Source organism: Petromyzon marinus, chromosome 31 (genome assembly GCF_048934315.1).
Source record: "Petromyzon marinus isolate PM22_M1 ecotype Great Lakes invasive population chromosome 31, UKy_Petmar_22M1.pri1.0, whole genome shotgun sequence".
Classification (NCBI taxonomy): Eukaryota; Metazoa; Chordata; class Hyperoartia; order Petromyzontiformes; family Petromyzontidae; genus Petromyzon; species Petromyzon marinus.
This window is the reverse complement of record NC_133697.1, coordinates 15,375,015-15,390,021: the sequence shown is the minus strand read 5'-3', so window position 1 is coordinate 15,390,021 and position 15,007 is coordinate 15,375,015. Positions and strand designations below refer to the sequence as shown.

The window sequence follows — 15,007 nt, the reverse complement described above, 5'->3', positions numbered from 1 at the left end:
CCTCTCTCACACAGCCCCCCCCTCTCTCACAGCCCCCCCTCTCACACAGCCCCCTCTCTCACACAGCCCCCCCTCTCACACAGCCCCCCCTCTCACACAGCCCCCCCGCACTCACACAGCCCCCCCTCTCACACAGCCCCCCCCCTCTCACACAGCCCCCCCCTCTCACACAGCCCCCCCCTCTCACACAGCCCCCACCTCCTCTCTCACACAAGCCCCACCCCTGCTCACGCTGACCCCGCCCCCTACACATACAGGCTCCGCCTACTCTTCTCACAAAGCCCCGCCCACCAACGCCCACTCCCCACCCCCCTCACCCCAGGCCGAGCCTCCAGCGACAGCGGCGATCGCGGGAGACCCCGGGGCGACCCCCGGCAGCACAGCGAGCGCGGTGGTGGCTGCGGTGTCGGGCCAGGTGAGCTCCCTGCACTCACGCTCCGGGCCCACGCGCCCACGACGCCACCCGTAGCCCGCGCTCCCCGTCCACTTGGCGGGAGACGAGGAGGAGGAGGAGAGGGACACGAAGTGCGACGCAGCGCTAGGGCTGTAGTGGGGCAGCAGTAGCAGCAGCAACAAAGATGGCAACAGCACAAGTGTCCGTGGGTAGCCCGCACGCACGCCCGCCGCGCTTTGTTCGCAGCACGCGTGGGAGCTGCTGCTCGTGACGACGATGATGGTGGTGGTGGTGGTCGTGGTGGTGGTGGTGGTCGTGGTTGCTGCGCGGTGTTCTGCTGCTTCGGATGGCGAGAGCGGTTCCCGCGCCACGAGAGGTCAACGGCGACCAGCGCCGTGGTCACCCTCCGTGTGTGCGGTGACGACTACGAGGTGTCGCGGAGTGTCTGTGTGTGTGTCGCGGTGTGTGTGTCTGTGTGTGTCGCGGTGTGTCTGTGTGTGTCTGTCGCGGTGTGTCTGTGTGTGTCTGTGTGTGTCGCGGTGTGTGTCTGTCGCGGTGTGTCTGTGTGTGTCTGTGTGTGTGTGTCACGGTGTGTCTGTCTGTGTCTGTCGCGGTGTGTCTGTGTGTGTCGCGGTGTGTATGTGTGTCTGTGTGTGTCGCGGTGTGTGTGTGTGTGTGTCTGTCGCGGTGTGTGTGTGTCTGTGTGTGTGTCACGGTGTCTGTGTGTGTCTGTGTGTGTCACGGTGTGTGTGTGTCTGTGTGTGTGTCGCGGTGTATGTGTCGCGGTGTTTGTGTGTGTGCGTGTCTCTACGCTTGCGAAACGTGGACCCCCCTAATGGAACATCTTCGCCGGTTAGAAACATTTCGGCTAGCCTGCCTACGATCCATCCTGGGTTTAACCAGGCTGGATTGTGTGATAAGCTCACAAATCCTTGAAAGATCTGGGCAAGGTCCCATCGGTGAGCTCCTCCGGCAGACAAGGCTGCGTTGGCTGGATCATGTAGCCCGCATGCCCAGCCACCGCATGCCGAAACAGCTTTTGTTCGGCCGGATCGAGGGGGCTAAACGGGCGCGGCACGGGCTAGAGAAGAGATGGAGTGATGTGGTACAGGAGGACGTGGAGCTGAGTGGACTTGCCGATGACTGGTACCAACGGTGTCAAGATCGGCCTCTGTGGAGGAGGCTCGTGAAGGACGCTACTGGGCAGTTGGAGGTAGTCGCCCTCCAACAACAACGGAGGGCGGAGGAGCGACACTCACAACAACGAGCGGAGCGCCGGGTAGCTAAAGCACAGCAGGTTGGCACAGTAGGGGGCACAGGTGGTGCACCAGCCAGTCATCTTAGTCACCTCAGTCAGTAGACCCGTGGTACCTGGGTCTGCCCCGTGACCTCCTGCCTGCGGGCGTTCGACACTTCACGTGGCCTCAAGGTGCACATGGCCTGGCACAAGCGTCGTGGTGACGTCACCGCCACTTAGTGGCGAATGACGGTTGTTGTTGTCTGTATGTGTGTCGTGGTGTTTGTCTGTGTGTGTGTCGCGGTGTTTGTCTGTGTGTGTGTCGCGGTGTTTGTCTGTGTGTGTGCGTGTGTCTGTGTGTCGCGGTGTGTGCATCCCATGGGATTGTAATTACCAACATGCTGTTCCGGCATCGGCGCATCCACACAACATCATGGATGCATGTCGGGTCCAAGCAAGAACATCTGTTGGACTACATAGTGACGGACCAGCGGATGCGAGCCCATGTCCTTGACACCAGGACCTACCGTGGAGCTGGTCTGCCCTCTAACCATCGAATAGTCATCTGTAAGATGCGCCTGCCATTCTTCCACTCCGGTGGTGGGTGTACACCCAGGATCCCATTCCAACCTAAAGTGGCCTGGTCTCAGATAGCTGATGAAAGTTTAAAAGTGTTAATTTCATCATCGTTTGCAGCTGGGGTTGGCATCGTCCCCCACTCCTCCTGATGTCGAGGGTAAATGGGCGAGGTTTAGGACTGTGACTCATGCAGCTGAAATGGCTGCTTTGGGTACGCGGTCCAGACCTCCTCAGAGACCCTGGCTGACAGAGGAGGTGTTCAGGATGGTTGAGAAAACGTGACAGGCCCACTGTCATCGGCTACAGAATTCCACGTCAGAGAATGAGGAGGCTTACCGCAGCCTTCGCTCGGAGGTTCGGAGAGCCGTGAGGCGCTGCAAGGATGGGTGGTGGTCGCGGGTTGCTGAGGAGATGGAGTCTGCCTCAGTGGCCAGCGATCACAAATCTCTATTTAACTCCATCAAAAAAGTAACCTGCAGCGCCACACCTATTACCATCATTAGGGGGAAAAACGGTGATCCAATCTCCAACCCCCAGGAACAGGTTTTCAGATTTGCTGAGCATTTCTGTGAGGTCCTGGGGGAGGGGAAATCCCTCAGCCAGGAAAACATCGTGGCACAAAGTGGGGATGACCCTGCTGAGGCTGTAGTGCCTCAAATATTGGAAGAAGTCACCCCCTGTGAGTGGCTGGCTCAGGTGCCATCTGTTGAGGAAGTACTGAGGGCGATCCAGAGTCTGAGACCAGGAAAGGCACTGGGTAGAGATGATCTCCCAAGCAAAATGCTGAGGGAGGGTGGCGTTTGTGCACAGACTGCCCTATATGACATCATAACAACAGTCTGGACCACTGGACAGGTTCCGCAGGATTGGAAGGATGCCCTGGTGGTCTCCCTCTTTAAGAAGGGGGACCGCACAGACTGTAACAACTACAGAGGCATCTCGCTCCTCAGTGTGCCGGGAAAGGTCCTGACAAGGATTATTCAACATCGCCTTGCCAGGCATGCTGAGGAGAGGCTTGCGGAGCCCCAATGCGGTTTCAGGCAAGGGCGGTCCTGCACAGATGCCATATTTTCTGTCCGTCTGCTACAGCAGAGGTGTAGGGAATTCCAACAAGACCAACATCTCTGCTTTATTGACCTGGTCAAGGTATATGATACCATCAGTAGGCCTGGGCTCTGCGTTGTTCTTAGTGCTTTTGGAGTCCCTGACCCTCTGCTCACGATCATTAAGGACCTTCATGATGGTGAGCGGGCCTGGGTAAAACTACGTGACCGGGAGTCAGAGCCATTCCCTGTACACCTTGGGGTGCGACAGGGATGTCCTCTGGCTCCCACATTATTTAACATCTATTTTGACCACGTAGTTCGTGAAGCCTTCAATAGCTGTACCGGGGGAATCTTCATTTGGTACAGATATAATGGGATGCCCAGGTGCGGTCAAGGGATGGCTCCCTATTGCTCAACCACGTTATGTATGCCGATGATTTGGTAATAGCTGCTCATTCAGAGGAGCAGTTGGAGACGCTTCTGCTGAGACTGGAGCGTGCCACTAAGAGATGGGGCCTTACCATCAGCCCCACCAAAACTAAGCACCTGCCTGGGTATTTTGTACCATCGGACACTCCACCCCCACAACTCCCAATCGGTGATGGGGCAGTTGTGGAGAGAGTGGAGAGTTTCCCATACCTGGGCAGTGTGCTTATGACCGGCTCCAGTTTAACAGCATAGGTCTCACTCCGAATCAGTCGAGCGGCAATATCTTTTCATCGGTTGCATAACGCTGTGTGGAAGCTACCTGGTCTGTCGCTCCGCACTAAGCTTCAGGTCTACTCGGCCATGGTCATTCCCTCCCTTCTCTACGCTTGCGAAACGTGGACCTCCCTAATGGAACATCTTCGCCGGTTAGAAACATTTAGGCTAGCCTGCCTACGATCCATCCTGGGTTTAACCAGGCTGGATTGTGTGAGGAGCTCACAAATCTTTGAAAGATCTGGGCAAGGTCCCATCGGTGAGCTGGGTCATGTAGCCCGCATGCCCAGCCACCGCATGCCGAAACAGCTTTTGTTCAGCCGGATCGAGTGGGCTAAACGGGCGCGGCACGGGCTAGAGAAGAGATGGAGTGATGTGGTACAGGAGGACGTGGAGCTGAGTGGACTTGCCGATGACTGGTACCAGCGGTGTCAAGATCGGCCTCTGTGGAGGAGGCTCGTGAAGGACGCTACTGGGCAGTTGGAGGCAGTCGCCCTCCAACAACAACGGAGGGCGGAGCAGCGACGCTCAACAATGAGCGGAGCGCCAGGTGGCTTTAGCACAGCAGGTTGGCACATTAGGGGGCACAGGTGGTGTATCAGCCAGTCATCTCAGTCAGTCGACCCGTGGCACCTGGGTCTGCCCCGTGACCTCCTGTCAGCGGGCGTTCGACACTTCACGTGGCCTCAAGGTGCACATGGCCTGGCACAAGCGTCGTGGTGGCGTCACCGCCACTTAGTGGCGAATGGCGGTTGTTGTCGCGGTGTCTGTCTGTGTGTGTGTCTGTGTGTGCGTGTGTCTCTGTGTGTGTCGCGGTGTGTGTCTGTTTGTGTGCGTGTGTGTGTGCGTGTGTCTGTGTGTGTCTGTGTGTGTCGCGGTGTGTGTGTGTCTGTGTGTGTCTGTGTGTGCTTGTGTCTCTGTGTGTGTCGCGGTGTGTGTGTGTCGCGGTGTGTGTGTCGCGGTGTGTGTGTCATGGTGTGTGTGTCACGGTGTGTGTGTGTCTGTGTGTCGTGGTGTTTATGTTGTTACCGTTCGCCGTGTTGCGTGGCCAGGAGAAAGTGCGAGGAGAGAGGAGCAGGAGGAGGGAGCGAGCGAGCTTGGAAATCCATCGGCCGAGGCGACCATGATGCCGGTGAGCGGTGCAGAGAGGCCAACAACCACGGAAACCTCCCCCCCCCGCCACCTCGCCCCGCGGGGCCAGCATCGCCCTCGCCCTGCGGGGTCAGCATCGCCCTCGCCCTGCGGGGTCAGCATCGCCCTCGCCCCGCGGGGTCAGCATCGCCAGCCACCGCCGTTCCTGGACCCCAACCTGAGCAGGCTAGGAGGGTAGCAGGCAACCTGAGTAGAGGTGTGCGAGGCTGTGGTGCCCTGGGCACGTCGTGATTTTTAAGCGAGCGAGCGGGCGGCCGGCCAATCAGGAAGGCAGCATGCCAGGTGAGGGGAGTGCAGGTGAGGGGAGTGCAGGTGAGGGTAGTGCAGGTGAGGGGAGTGCAGGTGAGGGGAGTGCAGGTGAGGGGAGTGCAGGTGAGGGGAGTGCAGGTGAGGGGAGTGCAGGTGAGGGGAGTGCAGGTGAGGGGAGTTCAGGTGAGGGGAGTGCAGGTGAGGGTAGTGCAGGTGAGTGGAGTGCAGGTGAGGGGAGTGCAGGTGAGTGGAGTGCAGGTGAGGGGAGTGCAGGTGAGGGGAGTGCAGGTGAGGGGAGTGCAGGTGAGGGGAGTGCAGGTGAGGGGAGTGCAGGTGAGTGCAGGTGAGTGCAGGTGAGGGGAGTGCAGGTGAGGGGAGTGCAGGTGAGGGGAGTGCAGGTGAGTGCAGGTGAGGGGAGTGCAGGTGAGTGCAGGTGAGGGGAGTGCAGGTGAGGGGAGTGCAGGTGAGTGCAGGTGAGGGGAGTGCAGGTGAGTGCAGGTGAGGGGAGTGCAGGTGAGGGGAGTGCAGGGGAGGGGAGTGCAGGTGAGGGGAGTGCAGGTGAGGGGAGTGCAGGTGAGGGGAGTGCAGGTGAGGGGAGTGCAGGTGAGGGCTGTTGGACGGTGGTGGTGATGAGATTAGGCATGGACAGACCGCGCCGGGCACGACGTGTCTGTGTGTGTCTGTCTGTGTGTCTGTCTGTCTGTGTGTGTGTGTCTGTCTGTGTGTCTGTCTGTGTGTCTATGTGTATGTGTCTGTCTGTGTGTCTGTCTGTGTGTGTGTGTCTGTCTGTCTGTGTGTGTGTGTCTGTCTGTCTGTGTGTCTATGTGTATGTGTCTGTCTGTGTGTCTGTGCAGTGGGATGGAGAGAGCCGGGTTACTGAGGCAGCCGGGGGGGTGGGAAGGGCTAACAGAGCCGACGGTGGGAGATGGTCAGGGCACGTCTTGGACGCTGCTGCTGTGTGATCTACTGCCGGCTACGGCTGGGAGGAGAAAGCGCGTTGGTGATGTGCCGTGGGTGGTGGTGGTGGTGGTTGTCGTGGCGTTCACGGATTTGGGTCACGCCATCTCGAGCCCTGAGCCCTTGCTGTGTGGGTGCGTCACTGTATCCATGCGGTGATGGTTTAAGACCCTGTCCCGTCCACTCACCTCCTGCCCTTGCTTTGGGGCTGAGACCCACAGTTGGGGGAGGGGAAATTCCCCCCAACATTAACGTTTGGCGAGTTACTAACTGAGTTATGTTGCTACCATTTTTTCTTGTAGCTTACCCACTACAGTATAGGAATGGCATAGGTTTTGAGTGGAAATCTCTGCCAACAGGCATCTCATGGTAAAACTCGCCCCTGCGATATGAATGTGGAGTTTCCAGCACTGGCTCAGGGATGATGAGTGCCACCACGCTCGTTTGATCTGTAAACACTCATTCTGCGTGGTGTCATCGCGGTATGCATTAGCCAAGATACCAAGTGACCCAGTAGTTTTTTTTTAAACCGCAACGTAAAACTTTAAATCACCTTTTTTAATAAAACATAATTATTGTAAAGCCAAGGAAAACGATAATTATAAATCGCGTCCATAATAGAGTTTTTTTTGGGTCGTTTGTAGACTGCATTGTGTTCGTGTTTTTTCATTGCGCTAGTCCTGATACAAGCGGTGTGTTGATGAACTGAGGACTGCTGCAGATTCCTCGAGTCACACCAGACCATAATTAGGGTTCTTAAGGTTCAGTGTAAATGCCAAAGGCTCCCACAGCCAAACTGAAGCAACTTCTCAAACATGCTAAGAGCAGCACGAGAAATGTCCCATGCCATGCCTCCTTGTATTATTTTGCACGCCATTATATATAAAAAAATGTTCACTGTAAGTAGAGCAACTCGACCTACGATGAACCATAACCATTGTGAGAAACGCAGATGTCGAGTGTCGGGGAGGTGACGTGAGACCTTAACACCCGCACGGTGTCATCGGGCGGAAAGACGGCAAGGGGAAATGAGTCGCAGAGTTTACAAGTTCGGAGCATGAAGGATTAAGTCATGCGCTTCGTTGCCGATGTGCGAGACGGAGAGGCGCGTGTTACAAGTGGATCAACGGGTGGAATAATGTGGCAGTGTGACAGACCTGGCAGAGGACAAGGAGGGAGGCAGTGGAGTGATGATGGGGGATGAGAGATAGGCAGGGTGGATTCATCAATACGGCTTTTGATTTAATTCTATCAGGAAATGTTTTTTTGTTGACTTTGATAAACCACTTCATGTGTGGGAGTAGTTCTTGAATGGACTCGTCATCTGTACAAAGTTGAGAAATGCCGCCGCTGAACACAGAGTTTGCGAAAAACTCACCAAAGTTTATTGTGCGCGCCCATAAGCAACGGATGATGAAGAGCCAAAGGGAGGCAATGGTCTCATTAATGAGATAAGAGACAGCCAGGATAGACTCTGCATTAAGGCAAACGGATTTAGATAGGGTTCTATCAGAGAATGAGGTGTCAATGATAATGCAGTTAAGGTCTATAGGAAGAGGAACATGAAGGCCATTGAGGATGTTGTTTGTGGCGGCATAGTGAAGATGTAGAGGGTTTTGTGTCGTGTGAATATTGTAGGTGACGAGGCTATTGTCGTCCCACTGGGGAAGAGGGAAAGGTCAGAAGTCATCGGATGTTTTGAGCACCCAACTTGTTTCCTGAATGCAGAACTGTAATAGTGTAGCGACAACTGTAGCTTTGAGCAGATTGCAAATCCACGTTGTATTTTTTTCCATGACTGATTAGATTTGCTGCCTAATGACAATTTATGCTTAACCACGCTATATTGAAAGAGCAGCAGTCCTTTTATCCTTGATCCTGTGTGGCGGAGCCCCGTGGTTTATGCTGATGTAAGCCAGGCATGCTGGCTGTAGGGATAAATGCATGCGTGCTCATGGGAGAGATTCGGAGCCGTGGGTGGTTGAAAGGGGTCTGCAGAAAGATGAGCGGCATTCTTTGTGGCCATCCAAAAGCAGCTTCGTGTTTTATTAGTCTCCTCGGGGGGTGGTTAGCCTGGCGCATTGTTAGTCAAACTCTTTGCGAGTATTGCCGTGGAGATATTCAATATCCTTTCTGAATGGCCGCGTTAAGTGAGAAGTTACTCGACATTTGCATGAGTTAATCATCAATTGGAATATTCACAGCTCTCATAGTCAAACAAAATGCGTGCACTGTCAGCCTGGTTTGAAAATTTGAATAAAAAACCGTCGTATGTTTAGACGGTCGAATCATTATCATTCTATTTTTGAGAATGTGATATAATAAGAAAGGGTGACCAAAGTGATTGTAGTTTCCTACGATCAAATAACAATGAATGCACCCAATCATTGTTAAAATCTCAAGAGCTAGGCAGGCATTTCTCTCCGTCACTGTGTGTCTGCTTCACTGCATTTCCTTGCCACGTTCCATTCTCGTCGTTCCACTTCTGTGCGTCTTTGTCTCTCTGTTGTCCTTCACTCAGCGTCTCATTCCCCGAGACCCGTCTCACATCTGCTAAATCACTTGGGCAATTCCTCGCCCAGGACTCCATCCCCCACACTCCCAGGCAGGCCTCATTGTCCTGCTGTGGATTTAGTTTTTTAACAGTTGTTAACCGATTACTTAATACGGCTTTTGTTATGAAATTAACTTCGCAAAAACTTTTCAACCTGCTCTTTTTTTCATGAATGTCAACTTTTTAAATCCAGATCCACCTTCAATAATCCATATTGATTTGCCCTAAGTATCCCTATTCGCCTGTGTTTTTCACTTTCCTCCGTCCAGCTGCTGTTTTACTTTGTTCAGCGGCTTAATGGATATTCTTGTTGAAAAGCATCTCGTTTATGGCAGTGGGCAGTAATAGAGGTTGATAGTGCGGTAGAGGGGGAGGTGATGGAGCAATGACTGCCTTGGCGCTATTTTGTGATGTCGAACGAACTCTCAAACCATCTCACCGACACGCGCGTTCTTTCTGCGCACGTAAAGTGCTATCCGCCGACTCTTCGACTAAAATCGGTTCCTGTGGTCACAGTACATGCATGAAATGGTATGTGTAGGAATTGATAATTATCAATTATAATTGTCTGTTTATATACATTGTATGCGATTGGTTCGCATGACCTCTGCAGGCATTAGATGATGATGATGATGTGCATTCTTGACGGTGGTGGAACACTCCACCCCCCTGACCACCCCGGCAATTCGGTAAATCGTCAAGATTCAGGGTGACCAGGGCTCCAGGTACTCTGCGTGGTGGGCATTTTATCCGTGCAAAAGATATGAATTATGTATGATATAAAAATGTGATGCACACTAATATGCGTAGGGATTTAGCTGTACGGTGCGAGTTCACAGGAGTGGCAATGTGACCCTTGGGTCCTTGAAGGGGCGTTGGGTGCCGTGTAACCGCCAAACCGCGCTGTGGCGTTTTGATTTCTTTTGGAATAACAAAAAATATGCGTTTATGAAAGATTACACAATTTTGAAATGTTGTCGTTGAGAAACTTTCCCAGGTCTGCCCAGATGTATTTTTCATCACATTTAAGTGCAGCGTTTGTGTAGAGGGTTACTGTAACTATATTACAGATGTTCACATATTCTACCTTTTACATATCCAACGATGCAACATTGTATTGTACTCTAAGGTTTTGTACGGTAGTTCAAAGTAACATTGCTGCATGTGCCATAAGTTACCATCAAAGATTGTACAGTATTTATCAAACTCACTTAAACCTCAAAGCAATGTTGCATTTTACCCCCTAGAAATATATTTAACTTGCATCGTGCCAAAATTGGAATCCAAATGATATATCTAAAGGGCAGAGGGCAACGATTCTAATCAAGAATCAATAAATGTTTTACATTGAATCGTAGCGCCTCTAATGGCTGCAGGGCTGACTTCGAACCATCACATCGTGCCAATCGGAAAACATCGACTGTCACGCGCGTGATTTCATGGGCTTGTCGAGAGCCTCGGGATGTATTTTGCTTGACGAATCGATGCAACATTCCGCCGCTTTTATAAAATACACCTTAATTAGATTTGTAGAAAATCTGTAAAGTCAAAGTCACTGACCATGCTGCTGCAGCAGCATCAAAACGGATTTTGGAATAACCGCATCAGCAGAAGCCCTTAAAACAGCCCTATAGACCTTGAGCAGTAGTGCCCTTGGTCATGCTAACACTGGCATAATGTTACTTTCATTGATTCTGGGACATTACACTCAACCTAGTATAGCTTTCAAATAGTGCACGTAATCTGAGCCAATCCCGATTCTAATTTATTTTATTATGCAGTTCACATTTGACAAAGTAAGAAGACATTTTTTGGGACGTGTAGTAAAATAAGCACTGTAGAACAAGGTTATTGTAGCAGTGCGTTTGAGTTGAAGGCGGGCTTGTCCGAATGGTATGCATTGTTTGTGGTCAGGCGAGTGAATTGTGTGTAGGATTTGGCTATGTTTGGACGGCAAGGACGTGCTGCATTGGTTACACTCGCGCCTCACAGTAGCAGAAGCTCCCGAGTTCGATTCCTGACTCTGACACCACCTCTCGGCGTGGGTTTTGAACGCTCTCCCCCTGTGTCTGCATGGGTTCCCTCCGGGTTCTCTGGTTTCTTCCCATAGCTGATAATACAAACCCTGATATCACGGAACTGCCATTGGTCAAACATCCCAATGCTGAACATTTACCTGCAAATTACACGTTTGGGATTACACACAGCAGTAGTAGCATTAACCATGACTGAAAAATAACGGCAGGACTCTCCTGAAATTGTGTCTTAAGACGCCGTGAGACTTTTCTGGGTAAAAGCACCAGCGGAGTAACTACAATAATAACAAGTAGTTGTTTGCCGTGTACAGTTTTGAATCCTACATCGAGCGCTGCCTGGCGGGTTGAACACGTTTTCTGTACATGTGCTCCTGGTTGTTGGTGGAGGAGCAACTGGGATACATTTTGTTATCGTGCCTTTTACTCATCCAGAAAGGCCACGCCGAGTCTCGGGAGCATTTTTCACGAGGGCCTTGCCTTGATATGTTTGACAAATTCCATTTGGTGCTTGAATGAGATTCATGTCCACTACTGATTTGAAGCGCGTGTGGGCACATTGTTCTGGGTTGTGACGTGTGGGGGTCGCCGTTCTTGTCAGTCATTCTTGAGGGAGGCGATGCCGCTGTCAAGTGCATTGGGGTTTTGTGTAACATCTACAAATTCCTTCATTTTTCCAGTATGTGCTCCTCCTTACCGCACATTTAAAGTGCCTTTGTCCACTCTCACTAAGAAAGTCAAAGTGAGTTCCTGCTTAAATGAGCGTTGAGGCGGTGCCCATCTCTTGTTTACATCCCTGAGCCAGTGGTGGAAACTCCATGTTCTTATGACGGGGTTGAGTTAATCCATAGGACAACTGTTTTCTTCCCTACAAAGTGGTACTGAATTTATTGACTCCGAACGGATGATGGGCCGAGTCAACCCTCAACCAGAATCTTTACATCGAAACCTTCCGATTGCGAGCCGCTCACTCTACCTTGCGGCCAGATAACAGCTGACTGATGAGCAGTTTATCTTCACCATGGCCATGAAGGTAGTGTACAGCACCTGGATATAAGCACACCTCTTGGAAGCAAAGCCATGTGTGCTTGTATCCAAATGGTGATTGTGTCAGTAGTTGCCCTTTGTCTTCCCCCCCCTCCCCACCAATGTAATGGAAGCACGTGTTGCTTATATCAGAACTGTGCTCAGATCCTGCTTCTGTCGTGCTATTTCACGGATGGGCATTTTAAAAGTAAGAGCCTGCAGGAGGGTGGCGCTCTACCAGTGTCCGTCGGTAACGCTCACTCGCCGTCCACGGTGTCCACTGTCTGGGCGTGTGCTGTGCACAGTATTCTATTGCATCTAAACTGTTGTGCAGCCCTATCAACACTGACAATTTTGTCTATAATGGGAATCAAGATAGCTGTGAATTGGTGTGTGGCAGTAGCCAGTGGCTGTAGTTAGTGGTTGCTTGCACCAATCATTCTTTCCGCTAGGGCCGGGTCCAGTTCCTCTTGGATGGGGTGGGGGGGGGCAGTCGAGCTGCTTGGGGGGCCACTGTAGCAGTGATTCACGGTTACAGAGGAGAGAGAATTAGGGAGGGGTGGGCAAAAGGTGGTGCAGGGCCCGTGGCAGCAGCCCCCCTAGCTCCGGCCCCATTTCTCAACCTGCAGTGCCCCACCGCTCGGTGGTCTGCTCTGTGCTGCCCAACGCGCATTGTCACGGTGTGGGGAATCCCACAATGCACCACTGCACAAAGCTCTGCAGTCCTGGTGGCGTTTTGCCAAACAGTAATTTTGGGAAAGGGGCCGTCCATAAATGACGTCATGCACCTAGTGGGGGGAGGGGGGGTCAGACATTTGTGACGATGTGTGACGAGGGGGGGAGGGGGGGTTTGAGAAATGTGACGTCACATCAAAATGCGCAACTTTAAATAAATATAAATTTAATATAATTGGTATAACCACACTTATTTTGATTATTTTTCATTATTAACTATTTGATTATTTAAATTTACTCGGTCACCTTTTATTTATTCCATGAAGGAGTATTTTGCTTCTCCATGGGAGAATGGAGAAGCATACATTTTGTTAATTTTTTGAATGATTGTTATTAAACATTTCGATTCTAATGATTCTATCAGGGCTTTTCATTCTGTGGAATGAATGTGATTGTTATAATTGTACTCTCCATTTTGCTTCGTTCTACTACAAAGTTTAAAGTATTTTTTTAATAGTTATAACTAGCTGTACTACCCGGCTTCGCCCGGGACTTGGATCCACCACGCCCGGCCGCCTTTGTCTCCCCAGTGGCGATGTTCACACACCACAGCAGTTACTCGTTTGAGGCTGAGTCGACCTAGGGGTGGCCCAGAAGCGGTTGAAATAATCGTCACCGGTGGTGGCCGTGAGCAGGAATCGAACTCGGGTCGCCGGGTTCGTAGCGCGGCGCGCTAACCGCTACACTACAATGTGTTACGCTTCCACATGCGCGGGTCACGTGACAGATTTGACGTCACAGCTCACTTGCCGTGTAAAAAATAAATGCATTATTGAGCTACCCCCCACCCCAAAAAAAAAGTGTATTTTTATAATTTTTGTATGGTGTACAGTCTGGAAAGTACCCACATGGCATATTTCCAGTTTGTGCATGTCAGGAAGTACGCTAAACATTTTGAACAGACACATTCACAACTTTGCCTTTTATATATATGGAGATTACTTTAAATATTTTATAATTATAAGAGACTTTCAATATAATATTCTGAACATCTGCAGTTTTAGTTGAATATTTTCAAGTGAATTTTATGCTAAATTTCAGCTTTCCAATGCTTTCCAATAATACATGTTTTCTCCTACAACATCAGAGTGCAGCGCCACATTAAATACGCACTTCAATGACAGTAGTTTAAAGTGATTTGAAGCATGTTTTATTTTCAAAATGGAAATATGGTTTGGGGGGGGGGGGCAGAGCTTTGTGACGTCATATTTGAGGGGGGTCTGACTTTTTGTGACGCCGTGTGACGAGGGGGGGGGTCAAAAATCGGCCAAAATCGCGTGACGTCATTTATGGACGGCCCCAAACTCGTTCCACACAGATAACAATTTCAAACTCCGCGTGCAAATGATCACTCGTGCTTTCTCTCGTAAGGATGTCATCCATGTGCTTTGCAGGAGGACCATTGCCCGAAATGTCACCTATTATATGTCTCTCCTTTTAAGGTCACGGTGTTATTGTCGAGTGCTACGTCGTGTTACTGGCGGGCACTTGTCTGACACCTAGTGGCAACAAGACACACAAGTAGAGAGTTCCTGTACCGTGTAACCTGATTACTTTGCCAACATTTCAACCGTGAAATTCAAACTGCTCTATAACCATAATTATTTAATAGGAGATGCGACCTTTATGGACACCCCACATTAACTTGTTTTTTTTTATCAACGGTAATTATTACATGGGTGCACGAAACAGCGCCTTTTGCTATTTGACTCAACACCTGAGTTGGTATCTGGCAGGAGTCTGGACCGAAGTCATTTTAATGCCGTTTGTCTTCATACGAGAGGTCGCAGTTGTTGACATGTGGGAAGAGAATCCGAGCACGGTGGGACATGGGCGTAGATTATACACTGTAGGTTAGAGATGTGGATAACAGGCGCACGTGTTGAATCAGAATCTTTAATTAGACTGCAGCAGGAGGAGATGTCCAGGAGGGCGCGGGTCAGCACGTTACATTGAGATGAGAGAATGGAGATGTAGGCGAGAGAGTTGCAAAGAGAAATATGAATGCAGTGAGATGAGAGAAACGCAGATGTAGACAAAGAGAGACGTATCTGCAGTGAGATGTGTAGAGGTACACGTTGGGGTAGATGAAGAGATGCACGCGACGCGAGATAGAATGTCCACGACCGGCGGGGAGATAGGGGTGACGCTGAATGTGCTTGCCACGAGGTGTCTGGGTGAGGTGAGTGTTACTGAGACGAGGATGTGGAGAGTCGCACAATGGGTAATGGATACACGGGAAAGTGCTGAGAGCAGAGGTGCGACGCACCCCGTGGAGAGTTGGCCACGCGTGGCGACACCCACAGCAACGCCCATCCCCGCGGGTCGTGGGGGAGGGGGGTC

At 51.2% G+C, this 15,007-nt stretch overlaps 1 protein-coding gene across 3 annotated transcripts in view; it reads left to right on the top strand.

Moving 5' to 3' along the window:
* Positions 1 to 292: 292 nt before the first annotated feature.
* The window catches only part of PPP1R13B (protein phosphatase 1 regulatory subunit 13B), a 40,951-nt gene continuing 26,236 nt past the window's right edge, over positions 293 to 15,007 (top strand). Inside the window, exons 1-2 of one of the 3 annotated variants that reach the window (XM_032964198.2) lie at positions 293 to 415; positions 5,011 to 5,090. In XM_032964198.2, coding sequence (XP_032820089.1) covers positions 5,082 to 5,090 — 9 coding nt within the window. In that variant the 5' untranslated portion in view covers positions 293 to 415; positions 5,011 to 5,081. Of the gene's footprint in view, positions 416 to 457; positions 826 to 5,010; positions 5,091 to 6,272; positions 9,596 to 15,007 lie in introns of those variants that run through there. The other 2 variants (XM_076071156.1, XM_076071157.1) reach the window with 2 other exon arrangements.